Here is a 16,721-nt window from a genome sequence, read left to right as displayed (position 1 = left end):
GATGTTTTCCCCTCAGATTTCTGGAATCTTTCTTACCAGCCACATAAAGTGGGTGGGATGTCAAGGAAGCCGATTGGAGTTGAGGGGCTACCCATGCTCCCTCTGGAAACTGTTTCACACTTTGACGGTTCAGGCCTCTACCCATCCAGAAGCACTGGTTGGCACAGGTAACCATCTGCCTAACCAAGCTGGCATGAGTGGCCTTCTGCATTCACTGTCTAGTTCCAGTGCGTGTCATGTGCTGCCAAAAGTACCTACAGGATTTTGTTTTGCTGTCTATGAAGTGCCAGTCTTCTAGATGTTGGGACAGGGGACATTATAAGTCTGGGGGTGAGCATTTCAGAATGCAGACACCATGAGCACAGCCTGCTTCTGCGTGGAAGGCAGTAGGGAGAGTTCCATACCCTTTGCCACAACAGCCTTATTAAAAAGGAGCCACAAAGAAGACAGACAAGCCAGGAATCGTAATGTAAACCTTGGTTTACTCAGGAAAATAAGACAAGTGAACCCCATTTAGTGAGGTATATTATTCGTTATTTGTTCTGGAACAAGTTAGCCTCAAATTAAGCAGCTTAAAACATCCACTTTCAAGTTGGAGAGATGGCTCAGTGGTTAAGAGCACTGGTTGCTCTTCTAGGGGACCTGGGTTCAATTCCCAGCACCCACATGATGACTCACAACTGTCTGTAACTCCAGTTCCAGGGGGATCCAATACCCTCATAGAGTATATACAGGCAAAACATCAGTGTACATTAAACAAATAAATCTTAAGTCCTGCTTTCAGATTCCTGTGGGCAGGAATCTGAGTGTGGCCTAACCTGGCTCCTCAGCTTCGGGATAATAAGACCCATTTCAACTGGGGATAGACCTCTTTACCAATGCCTGCTGGCTGTTCCTCTAAGGTCCATTCACAACTTGGGAGCCAGCAGAAGAGCGGCACTCATCAATTCTGTCATCTTGGTCTCTCTGGCCCACTTTGTTCACAAGGGAACAAGAACCTTTAAGTCTTGAGTCTCAGAGGCAAGGACCAGGGACAGTCCCAGAGGCTGCCTGTCACATGGAGTTGAAAACCTGAGGATAGGGACTGATAGCTGTCAATGACAAAATAGCAAAGTGAGAATTAAATCTGCTGTGTTGGATTTTTCACCCACTCTGAATGTGACCATATGGGTACTTCCCAGGCCATCAAGCCCTGGACTGTGGAATAGTGTTTGTCTTTCAACTCTTGTGCTTTAGTCTGTTTGGTTCACTCGTGTTGATACCAAGCCTTAGTGGAGTCCATTTGCTCCAGGATGCTTTCCAGTCACATCATAAAATTCTTATAACTAGGCGGTGTTGTCAAACACCCTCCATTTTACTTGTTCATGTTTGGATAGGTCAGCAGTTGAGTCTGCTTGGGCTGCATGATTCCTCTATTCCTAGTCATGGTCTTGTTTGTGTGGGTGTCTGGTGGTAGTTCGCCATGGGGAGGGGGAGGTGGGGGACAGCTTAAATTAACTCACTCCTACAGGCTACTACTGGGTGGTGCCAAGATGAGGAAGGACCCTGAAGGCCTTGACAGGTTGTCATTTATCCATATCATTTGTACAGATTGAACTCAGAGCTAGGGAAGTGGACCACCTCTTCATAGAGGCACCTAAATCCCTATGCAAAAGAGTATGTCCAGGATGGGGAGAGTGTTGGTCTTAACGTCACATTCCCCTGGAAATCAGAAGAAAGAGGAGCGCACGCCAGGGAGAAACCCAGAAACAGTTCAGACACTGAGGTCAGACCCATGGCACTGTGTAATTTGATGTGTCTGGACTACTCCTGAAACAGGCTGACTCTAGAGGTCCCTTATCTGTGGAGAAAGGTCTGTGGAAAAGGAAGTGAGTGCTAGCTCACTGTGCTCCTGCTGTGCTAGCTCCTCAGCAGTGCTGATTTGTGCTAGGAGTGGGGGTTGAGGGCTGCTTAAAGACAGTTCAGGACAGCCAGAGTCACAGATCCTAAGACACACTTGATGTCTGCATGACAGACCACATGACCACATTCAGGCAGGCAGCTGCAGCCCTCTCTTCCTCATGAACACAGCCTGATGCACCCCTGAGGAGAGTAGTCTCCTGCCAATGGAATTGGGTCAGTCGAGGAGCAGGATTAAGTCTTTGAGGTTTTCTTTTCTCCATGCTGATTTAAACCCGTCTACTAAAGTGCTGACTTCATGGTCTAACCCTCCCCCAGGTAGTGGTTTATGGTTCTTGTCCACTTTAAAGATTAGAGCTGGAGTGGGCAATGGTTCGGTGGGCAAGAGGAGGGATTACTGTGACATGAGGCAGATGTTTGGAGATCTGGTGGGGAGAGAAGGCCAGGCAGGCTAGTCACAAGAATAGCAACAGACTCACACCAGGCATTGCCCAACTACCCATGGGCATACTCAAGGCCAGCAGGGACAGTGGTATGCGGATTTCTACCTCCCAGATATAGAGGTCCTAGTGTAACTCCCCATGCCTAGTGTTGACAGACACCTGGGTCAGAGCCTGTTGAGAAGCAGACTCCCATGCAGGCTGCTCTGGATGGAAAGACTCCATCCCTAGTGGGAAATGCATTTCTGTTCTACCACTTTGCTGCCTGTCTGTGGTGCTGGTCCCTTACTTGCATGTTTATCTGCATTGGGATGCAGCCTAGTCCTGTGTGGTTGGGTTGCTTGGCTCTAGCTGTTTGCTTCTGCTTTTGGGATGGATTGCTTTCTGAAAATGCTGAATACCCTTCATGTCTGCTGCTTCTATCCTATAAGCCCCTGTTTTACTGTGGACTATGACCCTAGATGCTCCCTGTTGTATTTTAAAACCACTACCAGCCTAGTGGTGGTGGGGCACACCTTTAATCTCAGTACTCAGGAGACAGAGGCAGGCAGATCTCTTGAGTTTGAGGCCAGCCTGGTCCACAGAGCAAGTTTCAGGGCAGCCAGGACTACACAGAAAAAACTTGTCTCGAAAAAACAAAACAAACAAAAACCTTCACCAGTTAGATGTAGTAGTTTTATAATCCTATAATTCAAATATTCAGGAGGCTGAAGCAGGAGGATGGCCTTGAATTCAAGGCCAGCCTGAGCTCTTTTGCAAGTCCTAGGCTAGCCAGGGTGGCATAGCAAGACCCTGCTTCCAAAAATCAAAACAAACAAAAGAATAAAACTGTTACCTTTGGAGAGACCCAGTCCTATTGAAAAAGTGCAGACTTTGCCAACCTGCCTTCCTGCCTATCCTCCAAGAGGGAGTCCCAGCAGCTGACCAGCTGGTAACCGTTGCTGCCCATCTGCTCAGGGAAGATTGTACACAGCCATATTTGCTCTTGGACCTGGTTCTGTGGATTCTGAAGCAGGTTGGCTCTGGGCTCAGAGTGACAGCCTCATCTCCACAAACAACACTTTCAGGGGTTACAAAGCAGGAAGTACACACAGATGGCAGAGTGGCAGATCCTAAAGAAAACATACTCTTTTAGGATTAGGTTGCCCTTTGGGTCATGAGGTCAGGGACAGAGACAACCAGTAGCATGGTTGAGGAATGTTAGAACATCCCTTTTAAGGCTTATAGAGATCAAGGCATCTGAGTTATTGGGGCTTGTTCCTCTTGGTACTCAACCTTTGGAATACCCATAATAACGATGTGTGTCCAGTGTGATTTCCATTGTCCTCATGCAGTGGGAGCAGCCTTCCACTTCCAGTTGCAGTATGGTATCTGGGGAACCATGCCATGGGTTCTTCTCTGTGGGGACACTTGGAGCAGTCCACGATCTTGGATGCTACCTGAATCTTTTCTTGTTTGAGCCATCTGACAGGTCCAGGGCTTCATGATCTGTAGGTTTGCAGCACTGACAGCCTTCTTCCTTCTCCAGGGTTTGAAGATGACCCCCAGGCTGTGTTGCAGACCATAAGGAGATACATTCATACATTCTTTGGGTGCAAAGAATGTGCTGAGCATTTTGAAGAAATGGCTAAGGAGTCCATGAATTCTGTGAAAACCCCAGACCAAGCTGTTCTCTGGCTTTGGAGGAAACACAACATGGTGAACAGCCGCCTGGCAGGTAAAAGGCTTGCATGTTCCTTGCTGTCCTGACACTATCAAGCACATACCTTGAGCCTGGATTTGGAGGGTCCAGCCCACTTCAAGGCTGCCAAGGGTGCCGTGGTCAGTGTGTTTGGGGACAGTAATTTTGGTTCCCTCTTGCCGTTGTTCTGGGTGTATTAGGCTACTGTGTCCCAATGGCTTGGGAGCTCCTGGCCCTGTAGACACTGATGGGGCTCTTGCTTCTCTCATGTCCCCCTTTGATATCCCCTCCCCAACTTCATCACCAGTAATTCTGAACTCTGAAGAAAAAAAAAAAAAAACTATAGAAATTTTGCTAAACATTTTTAGTGTCTTTAAAGTCTTTTTTCAGGGGCTGGAGATTTAGTTCAATTTGTAAAAATTCAAACATGAGGATCTGAGTTGATCTCTTAAAAAAAATCTGGGCCTGGTGGTAGTGGTGCCTGCCTTTAATCCCAACACTCAGGAGGCAGAGGCAGGAGGATCTCTGTGAGTTCAAGGCTAACCTGGTCTAAAGGGGGAGTTCCAGGATAGCCAAGCCTACACACAGAGAGAAACCCTGTCTTGAAAAAAAAAAAAAAATATGTGTGCAGTGGCACATACCTATAATTCTGGTGCTGGGGCGGTGGAGACAATCCATGGGTCTTGCTAGCCAATCTAGCCCAGTCAAATCTACAAACTCCAGGTTCAATGAAAGACCCTGTGTCAGAGAATAACTGGCCTCTTCCAGAATGTGTACACACTAACACATGCATACAAACATGTACACACACACACACACACACACACACACACACACAAATCTCAGATTGTTAGGCAAACCTCACAAAGTGATTTTGTTGTAAGAAAACTAAATAGAGGGCACATGTAGTCTGTCAGATTTAAGTAATTCCTGCTATTCCAAAATCAATGGCAGATTAAAATTAGGCTTAAGAGTAATTCTACTGAGAAATGAATTTAATAGAGATGAACGGAAAATGTCTCTAAACTCTTGGTTTTTGTTTAATCCGCTGTATTATAAAACATATTACAACTAAAGCACTAAAGAAAATTGGTTTTTCTTGGCACCAGAAGCAGACGGTGCCTTTCATGTAGCGGATTTGCTTTGTCTCAAGGCGCTTCGACAGTGGCCCTTGTACAGGGATTTCTCCCTAATGCCTTCCCTATCTCCCTCCCACCTCTCCACCTCCCCACACCCCAGGCGACTGGCTTTGAGGCAGCCAAAACAAGGCACCAGCTGGGCCTGCCCAGTCCGGGGGCCCTGCTGTCATTTGTCCCCAACCAAAAGTGCCAACATCATTAGGCCACAGTGGGAAGGGGCTGTATATCCTGGTGTGATGTTACTCATAATATTCCTTACCTGCTCCACATTCCTGCCACCAGACTAGGGGTTGAATTCCAGGACAGCCAGGGCTATTATACAGAGAAACCCTTCTTAAGAATTAAAGGGTAGGGGGAGGGGGGCAGTAAAGGGTGGGATGAGACACAGAAATACGAACTTTATGGATGTAGTCCCTTGAGTGGCGAGTGGAGCCCAGAATGCAGGGTCCCTCCCTTGCTTGCCAGAGAGAAGAGAGCATGCATTGGGTACCCTGCGTGCCCGAAGGAGGGAGGCAGGGACACAAGCTAGTGGTGGATGGGGTGAGACCTAGCATCCTACGGCTGAAAGGTTTCACTGGTTTTCTCCTTCCCTCCCTCCTAGGCCATCTGAGTGAGGATCCCAAATTTCCAAAGGTTCCATGGCCCACTCCAGACCTCTGCCCAGCCTGCCATGAGGAAATTAAAGGCCTGGACAGCTGGAATGAGGACCAGGTACTTGTGTTCCTGAAGCAGCACTATAGCAGGGACAACCTGGTAGATACATACTCTGTGGACCAGGGCAGTCCTGGTGACTGGGGAGATCTTGGCAAGGAGCAGGAAGAGGGTGAAGGTCTTAACCCCTCAGGAAAGTCCTGGATCCATCAGGATGCTGAGAGTCTCCGTCCACCCCACATACTGGGCCCCAGAACTGATCTTTCCAAGAACCTGCACCACAGGCTGGACCTAAGACTCCAGAGCCCCAAGGGTCTCCAGGCACTTGAAGAGGCCAAGGCATCTGTGCCCTTCCTTGGGATTGGTTTCTCCAGTCTGGACATGAGCCTCTGTGTGGTGCTGTATGTGGCCTCCTCCTTGTTCCTGATGATCATGTACTTCTTCTTCCGAGTGAGGTCCAAGCGATGGAAAGTTCGGCTCTACCACCCAGCTGTGTAGAACACATGGGACAGCCATGGCAACACAGAGGAAGCCTTTGAAGTCACCCACGCACCTGCAGCTTTAATGTTGGGATCAGGGATTTTGGAAATGTGCCCAGCATGGTGTCTGGAGGAGCATGTTTTGTTTTGTTTTTACTGGAACATTTTGCCTTGTTGCCACCTTGTCCTCACCTTCCCAGCCTCCGTATCAGACTTGTGTGTATTGGCCTTGTAGGCCAGGAGGCAGGTCCAGCACATAGCCCTCCATGTTGCAGCTCCCTCACGGGGACTCACATCTGTGTCTGCCTTCCCTTACCCCCCAACCCTGGCTCCCTGGGGGCAGTGGTGGTGACAGTAGATAGGAGGGCCAACCCAGTCAGGCTGTAGTGCAGTTCTGGTCCCTATGGTGAGATTCTGCCCGACAGCCAGTGGTGAGCAGGAGTGCAGTCTCTGGAAAGCCTCTATAACCCCTGTCATGTCTCATGTACACTGCAGAAGGCATTGATGGAGGCACAGATGCTGGGCACATGCAATGGCCCCTGCATACGAGACCTCCTGGCCTTGAGGGTAACTTTAATAACAAACAAAAAATTAACAGTTTAAATACATTATTTGTAAAATCCCAAAACACTGAATGGTAAACTTGTGCCTAAAGACTTTAAAAAAAAAAAACAAAAACAAAAAAAAAAAACATAGATTAAGTCTACATTTATGGAAACATTCCTACTGAGACCTGTCATGGCTCAGGAGCTTCTTTTTATTTGGATAAAGCAAGCTAGCTTTGTGTGTGTGTGTGTGTCTGTGTCTGTGTGTCTGTGTGTTTGACTGTATGATGAATGTGTGTACCTCTGTGTTCTCACATGGGTATGACTTGGTTAGTTAAATATACATTCCACTTTGCATAATCTATATTTTATATTTGCTTCCTTTCCAACAACAGCTGATCACATGGGTATCATTTAAAACCTTGTATTATCAATGTTTCTGCTGCCACTTAAAAAAATGGACCGCTGTCTCCTTGGGCTGTTGTTAACCCTCCTTCCATCTGATGGGAGCATCAGCAAGGCCTCCCTGCTGGGACAGGCATGGCCTGGGCCCAGCCACTTGAACCTCCTGCTTCACTTCCCTATGGCAGGAGGAAACCTGGAATTCTGTGCTTTTTTAAAAAACAAACAAACAGATGAGTTCATCCTTATTGTTGCCTGCGTGTCTAGGTTATTGAGACAACATTGGTCCATCAGCTTGAAAATCAGGCCTGTTTAAGCACAGCTCCAAAGAGAAATGCTTTGAACACACATTGAACTGCCTCTGGGGAGCAATGCTGAGGGGACTTCTGTAACTGTGACCCGAGGGCTGCCACAGTACCCCACAAGGCCTAACATGGCTGATGTTTGTAGAAGCCCACCCTGGGCAGAGCCTACTTTCAGATGCACTTGTAGAGTCCCAGGCCATCCCTTCTGGGGGACAAGCTTGCCACATACATCTGTTTGGACTGTCAGTTCTGCAGTTAGAAGGCTTGCCTAAAGGGCCCTGCTCAGCTCTGGGACCTACCTTTAGGCCATGTAAGTCTCTTCTTTTAAAGTCTGAAGTATTATGAGATGTATTGCAATTAATGGATATAATAGTTCAATAATTTAAATGTTTATTTATTTTTAATGCAAAGATTTTGATTAAAAAGCCAATTGGCATGAAAATGTCAATGAAATTTCTTACCTGCCAAGAAAGGGTACATTTTGTATTTAAGTAAACTACTGTGCACATTTTAAGAATAAAGAAATCTGACATTTGATAAAGTTGTTAACAGTTTGGTTTTTGTTTTGAAATGTGAAAAGCAATATGTTAAGCTGGATTCAGAGAGTGCTCTAAGCCCTTTACTCCCTTCTAGTTTACAGACCCAGCTCTGAAGTCTAGAATTTCTTTTTGTTTGTTTGTGTTTTTTCGAGACAAGGTTTCTCTGTGTAGCTTTGGATCCTGTTCTGGCACTTGCTCTGTAGACCAGGCTGGCCTCGAACTCACAGAGATCCACCTGCCTCTGCTGGGATTAAAGGTGTGTGCCACCACTGCCCTGCTAGAATTTCTTGTGTAAATAAACTAGAGGCTTTTGGGAAAGACAGCCCAGAGCTCAAGTGGAAAGTGAAGAATTGAATAGACTATGGCAGAGAGTTGCAGGACCCTGCACCTTTGTTAACAAAGCACGGAGATCAGTACAAGTGTACCTTCACGCTGATCTGAACCCACAGCTCCTGGCTGCCAGATCCTGGGGAGACCAATCAACCCAGAAGCTGCTGAGGCTCTCACCAAGTTTCCCGTCTGCTTTGTCCCTGCTCTGTCAGCCTGGGACAGTGTGTGTGTGTGTAGCAGATCACCCTGCAGGGACCTGGGAGCTTCTGTGAGAAGCCCTGAAGTAGCAGGTGGTTTTGCACACATGACCCTCTCCCAGAGGTGGGAATTGGAGAGGAGGATCTAAAATCTGCCTGCAGAGTACTGGATACAGGGTTGAGTATGGAGAGTTCTAAAGGCCACCAACAGCATTGGGAGGCCTCTGACCTGTGCCTGCAGCAGAGGGCCTTTGGACCTTTTGGCAAGGGGGGTGCGGGCAGAATCCCATGCTAACAACCCTGAGGCTCCCAAACCTGCATGGTGAACATGGCACCTCCAGCCAAAACCCAGAGCAGAGCAAGTTGGAGCTGCTATGCTACTATGTCAGGTAAAGGAAAGTCTTGGAAAAGGGCTACCACATTCCATAAACTGGTGAAACCCAGCCCTGGAGTGACGCTAGTCTGACTCCGCCTGCCCAGGCCTGGAAGGGGCTAAGGGCGGGGACAGTGGAGGGGCGGGGCAGGCTGGAGAAGGGCCCCAGCACGCCAGTGCCTCTTTCAGCACCGCGGACAGCGCCGATCCAGCGAGTGGGCCAAGGCCTAGAAGAAATCCAGCACTCCAAGGAGCAGCCTGCACCAACCACTCGATTAGTGACTGTCATGCTGCTAGAAGCAGAACTTGATTGCAACCGAGAAGGGCCTGGTGCCCCCGGAGCTGCTGCCCTCTGTACCTTCAGCAGGGCTCGAGGTAAGAGCAATTGCAACCCAGAGGCCTCCATACAAGGCAGGAAGGAGAGAAGAGAGAATTCAGAGGAGTGGCTAGGGAGGAGTAGCATAAGAATGACTGCAGAGAAAGGAAATGATAGCCGGCAGGGGGTACAGGGAGGCCACGGGGTCAAGAGTGACCAGGAAGATCTGGGGTGGCCTGAGACGATGTCAAGACAGGACCCTGGAGATCAAATGTCCCTCAGCTTCTAATGCCCCTGGCTTACAGCAGGGATCCCTAGGCCAAGTCTCCCGCCTGAACTCTGATCCCCAAGGGCCATTTCATTGCCATGGACGTTGGAAAATAATGGAGGCATTGTTGGAGGCAAGCCAGATGCCCAGCAGTGTGGGGCCGCCCCTTCCCTAGTCTAGCTGCACAGGCCCCCGGCCCCACCGCCTCTGTAGCAACTGACACTCAATGGCTCACATCCCAGCTCACCCAGCGCCTATTTCACTCCAAGCTGGTGTTCTCTGACCTTTTTAGAATAACAAGCACAGAGCAACATTAAGGGTTGAATGCAGGCACAGGGCTCTTGTCAAGGCATCAGGTCTGCTGCTGGGAGCAGGTGGGAAATCCTCTGTTCTTTCACTCATCCTTCCCACCCTGGGCTCTAAAGTTCACAGTCCAAGGGACAGAGGCAGAGCAGGGCAAACAGAGAAGCCAGGAGGGTAGCAGCAACCCTTTCTGAGTGTCCCTGACAGTTGTCAGAGCCCTACACTCTGCCGGGTTCTACTTATGACCTGTCTCCTGACTAGGTCCTGTGAACCCTCAGTGAGGGTACATGCAAGAATAGGAGGGGTTCTTGTGGGCTCACCTGTTCTGATGGGGGTCAAGATGTGGAAATCCAGATGCAGGGATTGTTCTAAGAGAGGATAGATCCCAGGACTTCCACGCCTCAGCTCTTTTCCCGACCTAGACAAGAGTCTTGGTTCTGTGTTCCCACAGAGGACACCAGGCCTGAGGTCCTAAGAATCAAGAATCATTCCTTCTCCCTGCACTAGCTCCAGTCAGCAGTTCCAGAGGTGGGGTCGGAAAGTGTCAGAGTTGGAGAGGGGACGTCAAGTCCGGCTCCTTGAAGCTCTACTGTGGCTTCTTTGCAGCCACATAACCTCGGTGGTTATCAGGTTGCCCTTCTGCTGACCAGGTGTGGTCCCAATGTTTCCAGCTCGGGCTAAGAGGTTAAACGTGAGCAATAGGAGAACGCGTTTCCCTCCCTGACACTCTGGACCTCAGCCCTCCTGGAGCTTTAGTGAACTTGCTTCGGGGGCAGGGGCGAGCATCTGTGGGAAGCCGTGACTGGATTACAGCGCTGTCTCTATCCTCGGAAAGTGCAAGCCAGACGGCTTCTGGGCACCTCGGGTTCCGACTCAAAGGAGCACAGAGCCTCCAGTGGCTTCGGGAGAGTCTCTACGACCCCCGGCCCAGCCCCTCCCCGCGGCCCCGCCCCCCGCCGCTCCGCCCTCCGCGGGCCCGTGGCTTGGCGCCCCGAGGCCTCCCGTGGGCACAGCGCCCAGCAGCGACACGAGTCGCTCCAAAGCCAGCTCGGAGTCTCTGCAGCGGTGGCCTTGCCAGACCCAAGAGAAGTTCAGGGTCGGAGGGCGGCGGCACCCGGCCCTCGGTCCCATGGAGGCTCGAGGGGAGCTGGACCCAGCCCGGGAATCGGCGAGTGGTGACCTGCTGCTGGCGTTGCTGGCACGAAGGGCCGACCTGCGCCGAGGTGGGTGCCCGTCGGAGCGGCTGCACCGGACAGGCCCAGATACCCTCGGGTTTTTTTCTGGCTTGTAAGCGGAGGCCAGAGGAAGCCAGGGTATTTGGGCAAGGGTATGTCTGAGGGGCTGTGACACCGCTAGTCAAAGGCGCCTCAACCTCCAAAGTGTACGGGGTCCCTGATGCTGTGTTGTTCCGGCATTTGGTCCTCGGACTAGGGAGCCCTTGGTGGCTGAGAAACGGTTTAGGGATCCCTAAGCAGCTCTGAGCTGGCGGAGGCCCTTGAGCTGGAGGGATCTGTGAAGCTGTTCAAGAGACTCGGGAATCAGGATGCAAAGGTGTCTCCTAGAGAACTGCCTTCACTCAGTCCCTCCCCACTTTTCAGAGGGATCAGGGCTGGGTCATGCTGAACCACTGATTTGGATCTTGGAGGCTGCACCCGAAGCCTACCACTGGTTTGGTGGCCAAGAACCGTTTTTTACAGGGCAAAGCGGGGTTTGTCCGGGCCCCCAGTTTCTTAGTAGTAGCAGTCTTTTTGCAGGGCTTTGGTTCTGAGGAATAGGCAAGCTCTCCGGGTTTCCAAGATGATGGGATACAGAATGGGCAAAGAGGCAATTAGGCTGGCAGAAGGTCGAAGCAGGCGGGAAAGGGATTCTATTCCGTCTGGGGGTCGGATATGACCTACTTGTTTATTTATTTATTTCCGATGGTTTAAGGGAGGGGTTGACCGCAGAGGCTGGGAGGAAGATGTGGGAGGGGAGGATGAAAACGAGAGGAGAGGGAATGCTTAGTAAGCTAAGCTCCAGAACTCCCGGGAGGCTTGCGGCTTGCGAGAGCGCTGGTGGCTCCCGAGGCTCCACAGGGCCCTTCAACACTGTGTAGGAAATTGTGCGGAGGCTGGAGTCACCATGCAACGTAAGCAAGTGAAGGTCCAGGGTGGCTTCACTGGAGATTTGGTTGTGGGCGCTGACTTTTGTAGGAAGCGGGCCCTCTGTGGGCTTCTTGGTCGAGGCGCTGTCCGTGTCTGGGTGCTGAATCTACAGTGTCTGGCCTGTCCTGCCACCCCACTCTTTGCTGGGTACCCTTCCTGCCCTATGATGGCTCCCATGGTGGTGATCTGGTACAACTACAGACGATCTCCATGTCCACATTTGGAGAGGTGGTTTTGTTTAATGCGGGACAGCGTCCATCGCAGGCTTGTGGCCAGTGCTGGAGGGTGGTAGGACAGATTTTGTCCTTTTCTAATTCCTCCCACCAGCTGGAAGCCAGCCTGAAGCTAGCTGTCTGTAGCCAGAGAGGTAAGGACACTGGTGTGGTGTGACATCATGAGTGGGTCCTAGGTCCTAGGTCCTGCACATGGTTCTCCCTTCTTCTAGAAACGTTTCCTAAATTGTCAGGGACTCTTCAACCCATGAACATGAAGAAGAGCCCCTCAGTGCTTCCCTGGTTCTTGAAAGATACCTTTGGATTTCCCCAGCCCGATTTCCCTGAGACCTGCAGTTTGCTGGGGGGTTGGGGGAGAGAGACAGAACTGATGGGAACTTAGTTTGAGGAACTGATGGTGTGGAGAAGTGAAGCCACCCACTGTGCACTCCAACTCACACCTGAGCAGGAGAGCAACAGATCTACTCATAAAAACATAGCCAGTGCACCCTTAAATACCTGCAGCCACTCAAATCAAGACCAGTATTCATTTACCTTAGATGCTGCGGCCAAGGGCCAGGGCTAGGCAGCCTCACTTGCTGGAACTCTTCGAGGCCAAGATGCTTCATTGAGCAAAATCACAAAGGCAATACAGTCCCATGTGTGACCTTTTGCCCTTGCTAGTAAGGACGTATTTTCTATTTTCTGTACCAGCTTTCCAAATCACCCAAGGGGTAGGATTTTCATTTGGAATGGACATGTCCTGTCTGGCACTGGGAACACCTTATAGAGTGGTTATTTGGGCTTTAGGGGACAGCCTGGTCACCTTTCCCATTGCAGACACACTTTTATGCCTTTTTTAGTTTCTTTTGACTGCATCAAGGCTGAGAGGTGCTACAGGATAAAATATCCTCAGACCATTGCCGTCACTGGGGAGCCTGGCAGCGGGGGAAGGCAGATCCTTGCACAGCTCTGAGGTCTGCAGGCCTGACAGCTGGCTCTAGCCAATAAAGAGCCATCACCCATCTTCGAGGCCCATGACCTGGGTTATTTTTGTATCCACAGAGATCCCGATGTGTGCCGGCTGTGATCAGCACATATTAGACCGCTTCATCCTTAAGGCTCTGGACCGACATTGGCACAGCAAGTGTCTCAAGTGCAGTGACTGCCACATACCTCTGGCTGAACGCTGCTTCAGCCGCGGGGAGAGCGTCTATTGCAAAGATGACTTCTTCAAGTAAGCTGGCTGCTTGTAGCCGGGAAGAGTGAAGGGGGCATGGGCAAGGCAGGAAGAACAGAAGCTGGGAGAAAGCTTCATGATAACTAGGTCCCTGCCCAGGTAGGGCACCCTGGGGTCTGGCCAAACTCAGGATGGGGCTCCCCATGACATTTTAAAACACAATCTTTATTTTATGTGTATATGTAAGAGGCCATATGTATGGATTATGCACCACGTGCATGCCTGGTGTCCTCAGGAGATCGAAGAAGGCAGCGGATCCCCTGCAACTGGAATTACAGATGATTGTGGGCTGCCATGTGGGTGCTGGGAACTGAACTTAGAGCCTCTGGAAGAGCAGCCAGTGCTCTTAACCACCCAGCTCAGCCGAACCTCCAGCCCCAACATTACTTTTTAGGGTAATTTGTTTTGTAAATCGTAAAAGCAATTGTTAGGTTAAAAAAGATTAACCCAAATTTGTGGAATTGTATGAGATTTACTCCCTCTTAAAATATGTTTTTGTTCCTTAAATATCTGGGGAGTGGGAAGCTCGGGAGCTAAGAGAACTGGCCCAGGTACCCATCTTCCCCAACAGCAAGGAGCAGGCTCGGCTACCCAGGGTATTGTGGCTCTGCCTAGGCTGTGGGGCAGAGTTGACGGAGGAGTCTCCCCAGGCGCTGGGAGCTCGCTGCTTTGCGACCCGCTCTGGGCGAAGGAACTGCTATGGCTCTACTGAGCCGCACCCTGTGCATCCCGCAGGCGCTTCGGGACCAAATGCGCCGCATGCCAGCTGGGCATCCCGCCCACGCAGGTGGTGCGCCGCGCCCAGGACTTCGTATACCACCTGCATTGCTTTGCCTGCGTGGTTTGCAAGCGGCAGCTGGCCACAGGGGACGAGTTCTACCTCATGGAAGACAGCCGGCTGGTGTGCAAGGCGGACTACGAAACAGCCAAGCAGCGAGGTCAGTGGGCGGGGATGGCCCTCACTGCAATGAGGGAAACGCTCAGTCATGGAGGCCAGGGACGGGAATTGGTTTGGTGCTGGGAGGTGGGGCGACCTGAAGCCCCAGGCACTAAGCAGGCTGCTCCGGGAGCCTGAGTAGCAGTCGCGTAGGCGGGAGCAGGAGGTTGCCCGCTTTGGGAGAATTAGCAGTTTTGACCATGAAGAATTAACAGCTTTGACTACGAAGACCTGACTCACACAAACTCTTAGAATAAGGGGTCGAGGACCGTATCTGGCTGCGATACGCGCCACGGCGGGTTCCTAATAAAGAGCCCATCTGCCGGCGCTCCGCATTCGGTGAAGCGCCTGGGGCCACCGGCAGTCTTTGCCTGGGAGCCAGGGCGCCATGGGCGTCCGGAAAGCGACGCGGGGCTCTTGGGGTGAGGTGCGGGGAGCAGGCTGGCGCGGCAGGAGAGTGCTGGCCAGCCTCACCGTTTGTCCCGTGCAGAAGCCGAAGCCACAGCCAAGCGACCGCGCACAACCATCACCGCCAAGCAGCTGGAGACACTGAAGAGCGCCTACAACACTTCGCCCAAGCCGGCGCGCCATGTGCGGGAGCAGCTCTCTTCCGAAACCGGCCTGGACATGCGCGTGGTGCAGGTCAGCGCTCGGCCGCATCCCCCGGGCCCGCGGGCAAGAAGGGCCACGCGCTCCAAGGGAAGCCGGGCGGCTACTCACCATCCCTACCCCCCAGGTGTGGTTCCAGAACCGCCGAGCCAAGGAAAAGAGACTGAAGAAAGACGCGGGCCGGCAGCGCTGGGGACAGTATTTCCGCAATATGAAGCGCTCTCGCGGAAGCTCAAAATCCGACAAGGACAGCATCCAGGAGGGACAGGACAGCGACGCCGAGGTCTCCTTCACTGGTAAGCCGACACATTAACTAGCTGTAGGCTGGGACCCTCACCCACTCCCGGCTGTCTTCCCAGGGAGGATCTAAGCTGGCCCTCAGGCCCCCATTCTCTGCTGTTCTTGAGGCAAGGGACCGAAACTTTGGAGGGCAGAGAAGAAACTTCCAACCTTCTCTGTGGAACTCAACCTCTCATTTTCTACACCAGGAGCACTGTTCACATCCCTTAGTACTCACTTCTGTTTGGGGCTATATTGTGACCTCGGGTTACTAACACAGCTTCTGGGGCCCTAAATTTTCTTATCTACAAAATGAGTACTTCCCACAGTTGCCCCATCCCGGGCTCTGGCTGGGGTAGCTAGCTAATCTGAGATCAAAGCCTTCCTTGGAAGATACAGCCAGAAAGGGCTCCTGGTAGGGGGTAGAGGAGGTGTGGAAGGCAGTCCTAAATTCCGGGAGAGCTGGAGAGATTTGCTGACCGCTTAATCAGTCCGGGTAGGACACTACAGGAACTTCAGACAGAGGGGTGAACTTCTCTCTTTTCGATTGCAGACGAGCCATCCATGGCTGACATGGGGCCTGCCAACGGCCTGTACAGCAGCCTCGGAGAACCCACCCCAGCCTTGGGCCGGTCTGTAGGAGGAGGCCTCGGTAGCTTTGCTTTGGAGCACGGAGGCTTGGCTGGTCCAGAACAGTACCGAGAGCTACGCCCAGGAAGTCCCTACGGCATCCCTCCTTCTCCTGCAGCCCCCCAGAGCCTTCCTGGCCCCCAGCCTCTCCTCTCCAGCCTGGTATACCCAGACACCAACTTGGGCCTTGTCCCCTCAGGGCCCCCAGGTGGGCCCCCACCCATGAGGGTGCTGGCTGGAAATGGACCCAGCTCCGATCTGTCCACAGAGAGCAGTGGTGGTTACCCTGACTTCCCTGCTAGCCCTGCCTCCTGGCTGGATGAGGTAGACCACGCTCAGTTCTGACCGAGGCCCCCAGTTCCCCTGGCTCTAACTCAGGGGTCTTGGTGCTGCCTCTGGGTGGGCAGCTAGCCCCACCCCATGCTGTCCATTTCAAGGACTGCTAAGGGAAGGACAGGGTTCCCAAGTGGGGGAGTAGGGATTGCCCCTCTGCCAGGCCCTCTGGCTCCTCCCTGGACCTGAGGCGCCACAGCCCTTCCTTGGACACAAGGGTGACCTGCCTGGTGGCTGTCCAGAGGCCAATGACTCTTGACCGTGTTTTGTAAACATTTCTCTCCCTTTATTGACCAGTTAAAGGAGCACTTGCTGCTCTTTCAGACAAGGCTGGAGGCCCAGGCCCTGGTCTTAAAGTCCTGGCATAAAACAACAGTAACAACTTGTCTCATTGCTTCTGATGGGGCCTGGTTGGGGACCATGCTTGTGTCCTCCCCGGCCACTGACAAAACCTGGGAGCAGACCTCTCC

General features: G+C 51.7%; 2 protein-coding genes across 3 annotated transcripts in view; both read left to right on the top strand.

The window, feature by feature from the left end:
* Window positions 1-8,078, top strand: part of Qsox2 (quiescin sulfhydryl oxidase 2) — a 30,299-nt gene extending 22,221 nt beyond the window's left edge. The window contains exons 10-12 of the mRNA XM_027422931.2: window positions 17-167; window positions 3,868-4,056; window positions 5,761-8,078. Of these exons, the coding sequence (XP_027278732.1) occupies window positions 17-167; window positions 3,868-4,056; window positions 5,761-6,308 (888 nt within the window). The 3' untranslated portion in view covers window positions 6,309-8,078. The remainder of the gene's footprint in view (window positions 1-16; window positions 168-3,867; window positions 4,057-5,760) is intronic.
* Window positions 8,079-9,213: 1,135 nt separating this feature from the next.
* Window positions 9,214-16,263, top strand: Lhx3 (LIM homeobox 3). 2 transcript variants are annotated; one of them, XM_027422760.2, is made up of 6 exons: window positions 9,214-9,355; window positions 13,289-13,460; window positions 14,199-14,401; window positions 14,891-15,042; window positions 15,137-15,305; window positions 15,842-16,263. In XM_027422760.2, the coding sequence occupies exons 1-6, from the start codon at window positions 9,268-9,270 to the stop codon at window positions 16,261-16,263; spliced, it is 1,206 nt and encodes a 401-aa protein (XP_027278561.1). In that variant the 5' UTR covers window positions 9,214-9,267. The 2 variants fall into 2 exon arrangements, with proteins under 2 accessions (XP_027278561.1, XP_027278560.1); XM_027422759.1 differs by lacking the exon at window positions 9,214-9,355 and adding an exon at window positions 10,997-11,090.
* Window positions 16,264-16,721: the final 458 nt, after the last annotated feature.

Source organism: Cricetulus griseus, chromosome 6 (genome assembly GCF_003668045.3).
Source record: "Cricetulus griseus strain 17A/GY chromosome 6, alternate assembly CriGri-PICRH-1.0, whole genome shotgun sequence".
NCBI classification, from domain to species: Eukaryota; Metazoa; Chordata; class Mammalia; order Rodentia; family Cricetidae; genus Cricetulus; species Cricetulus griseus.
This window is presented reverse-complemented; position numbering and strand designations above follow the sequence as displayed.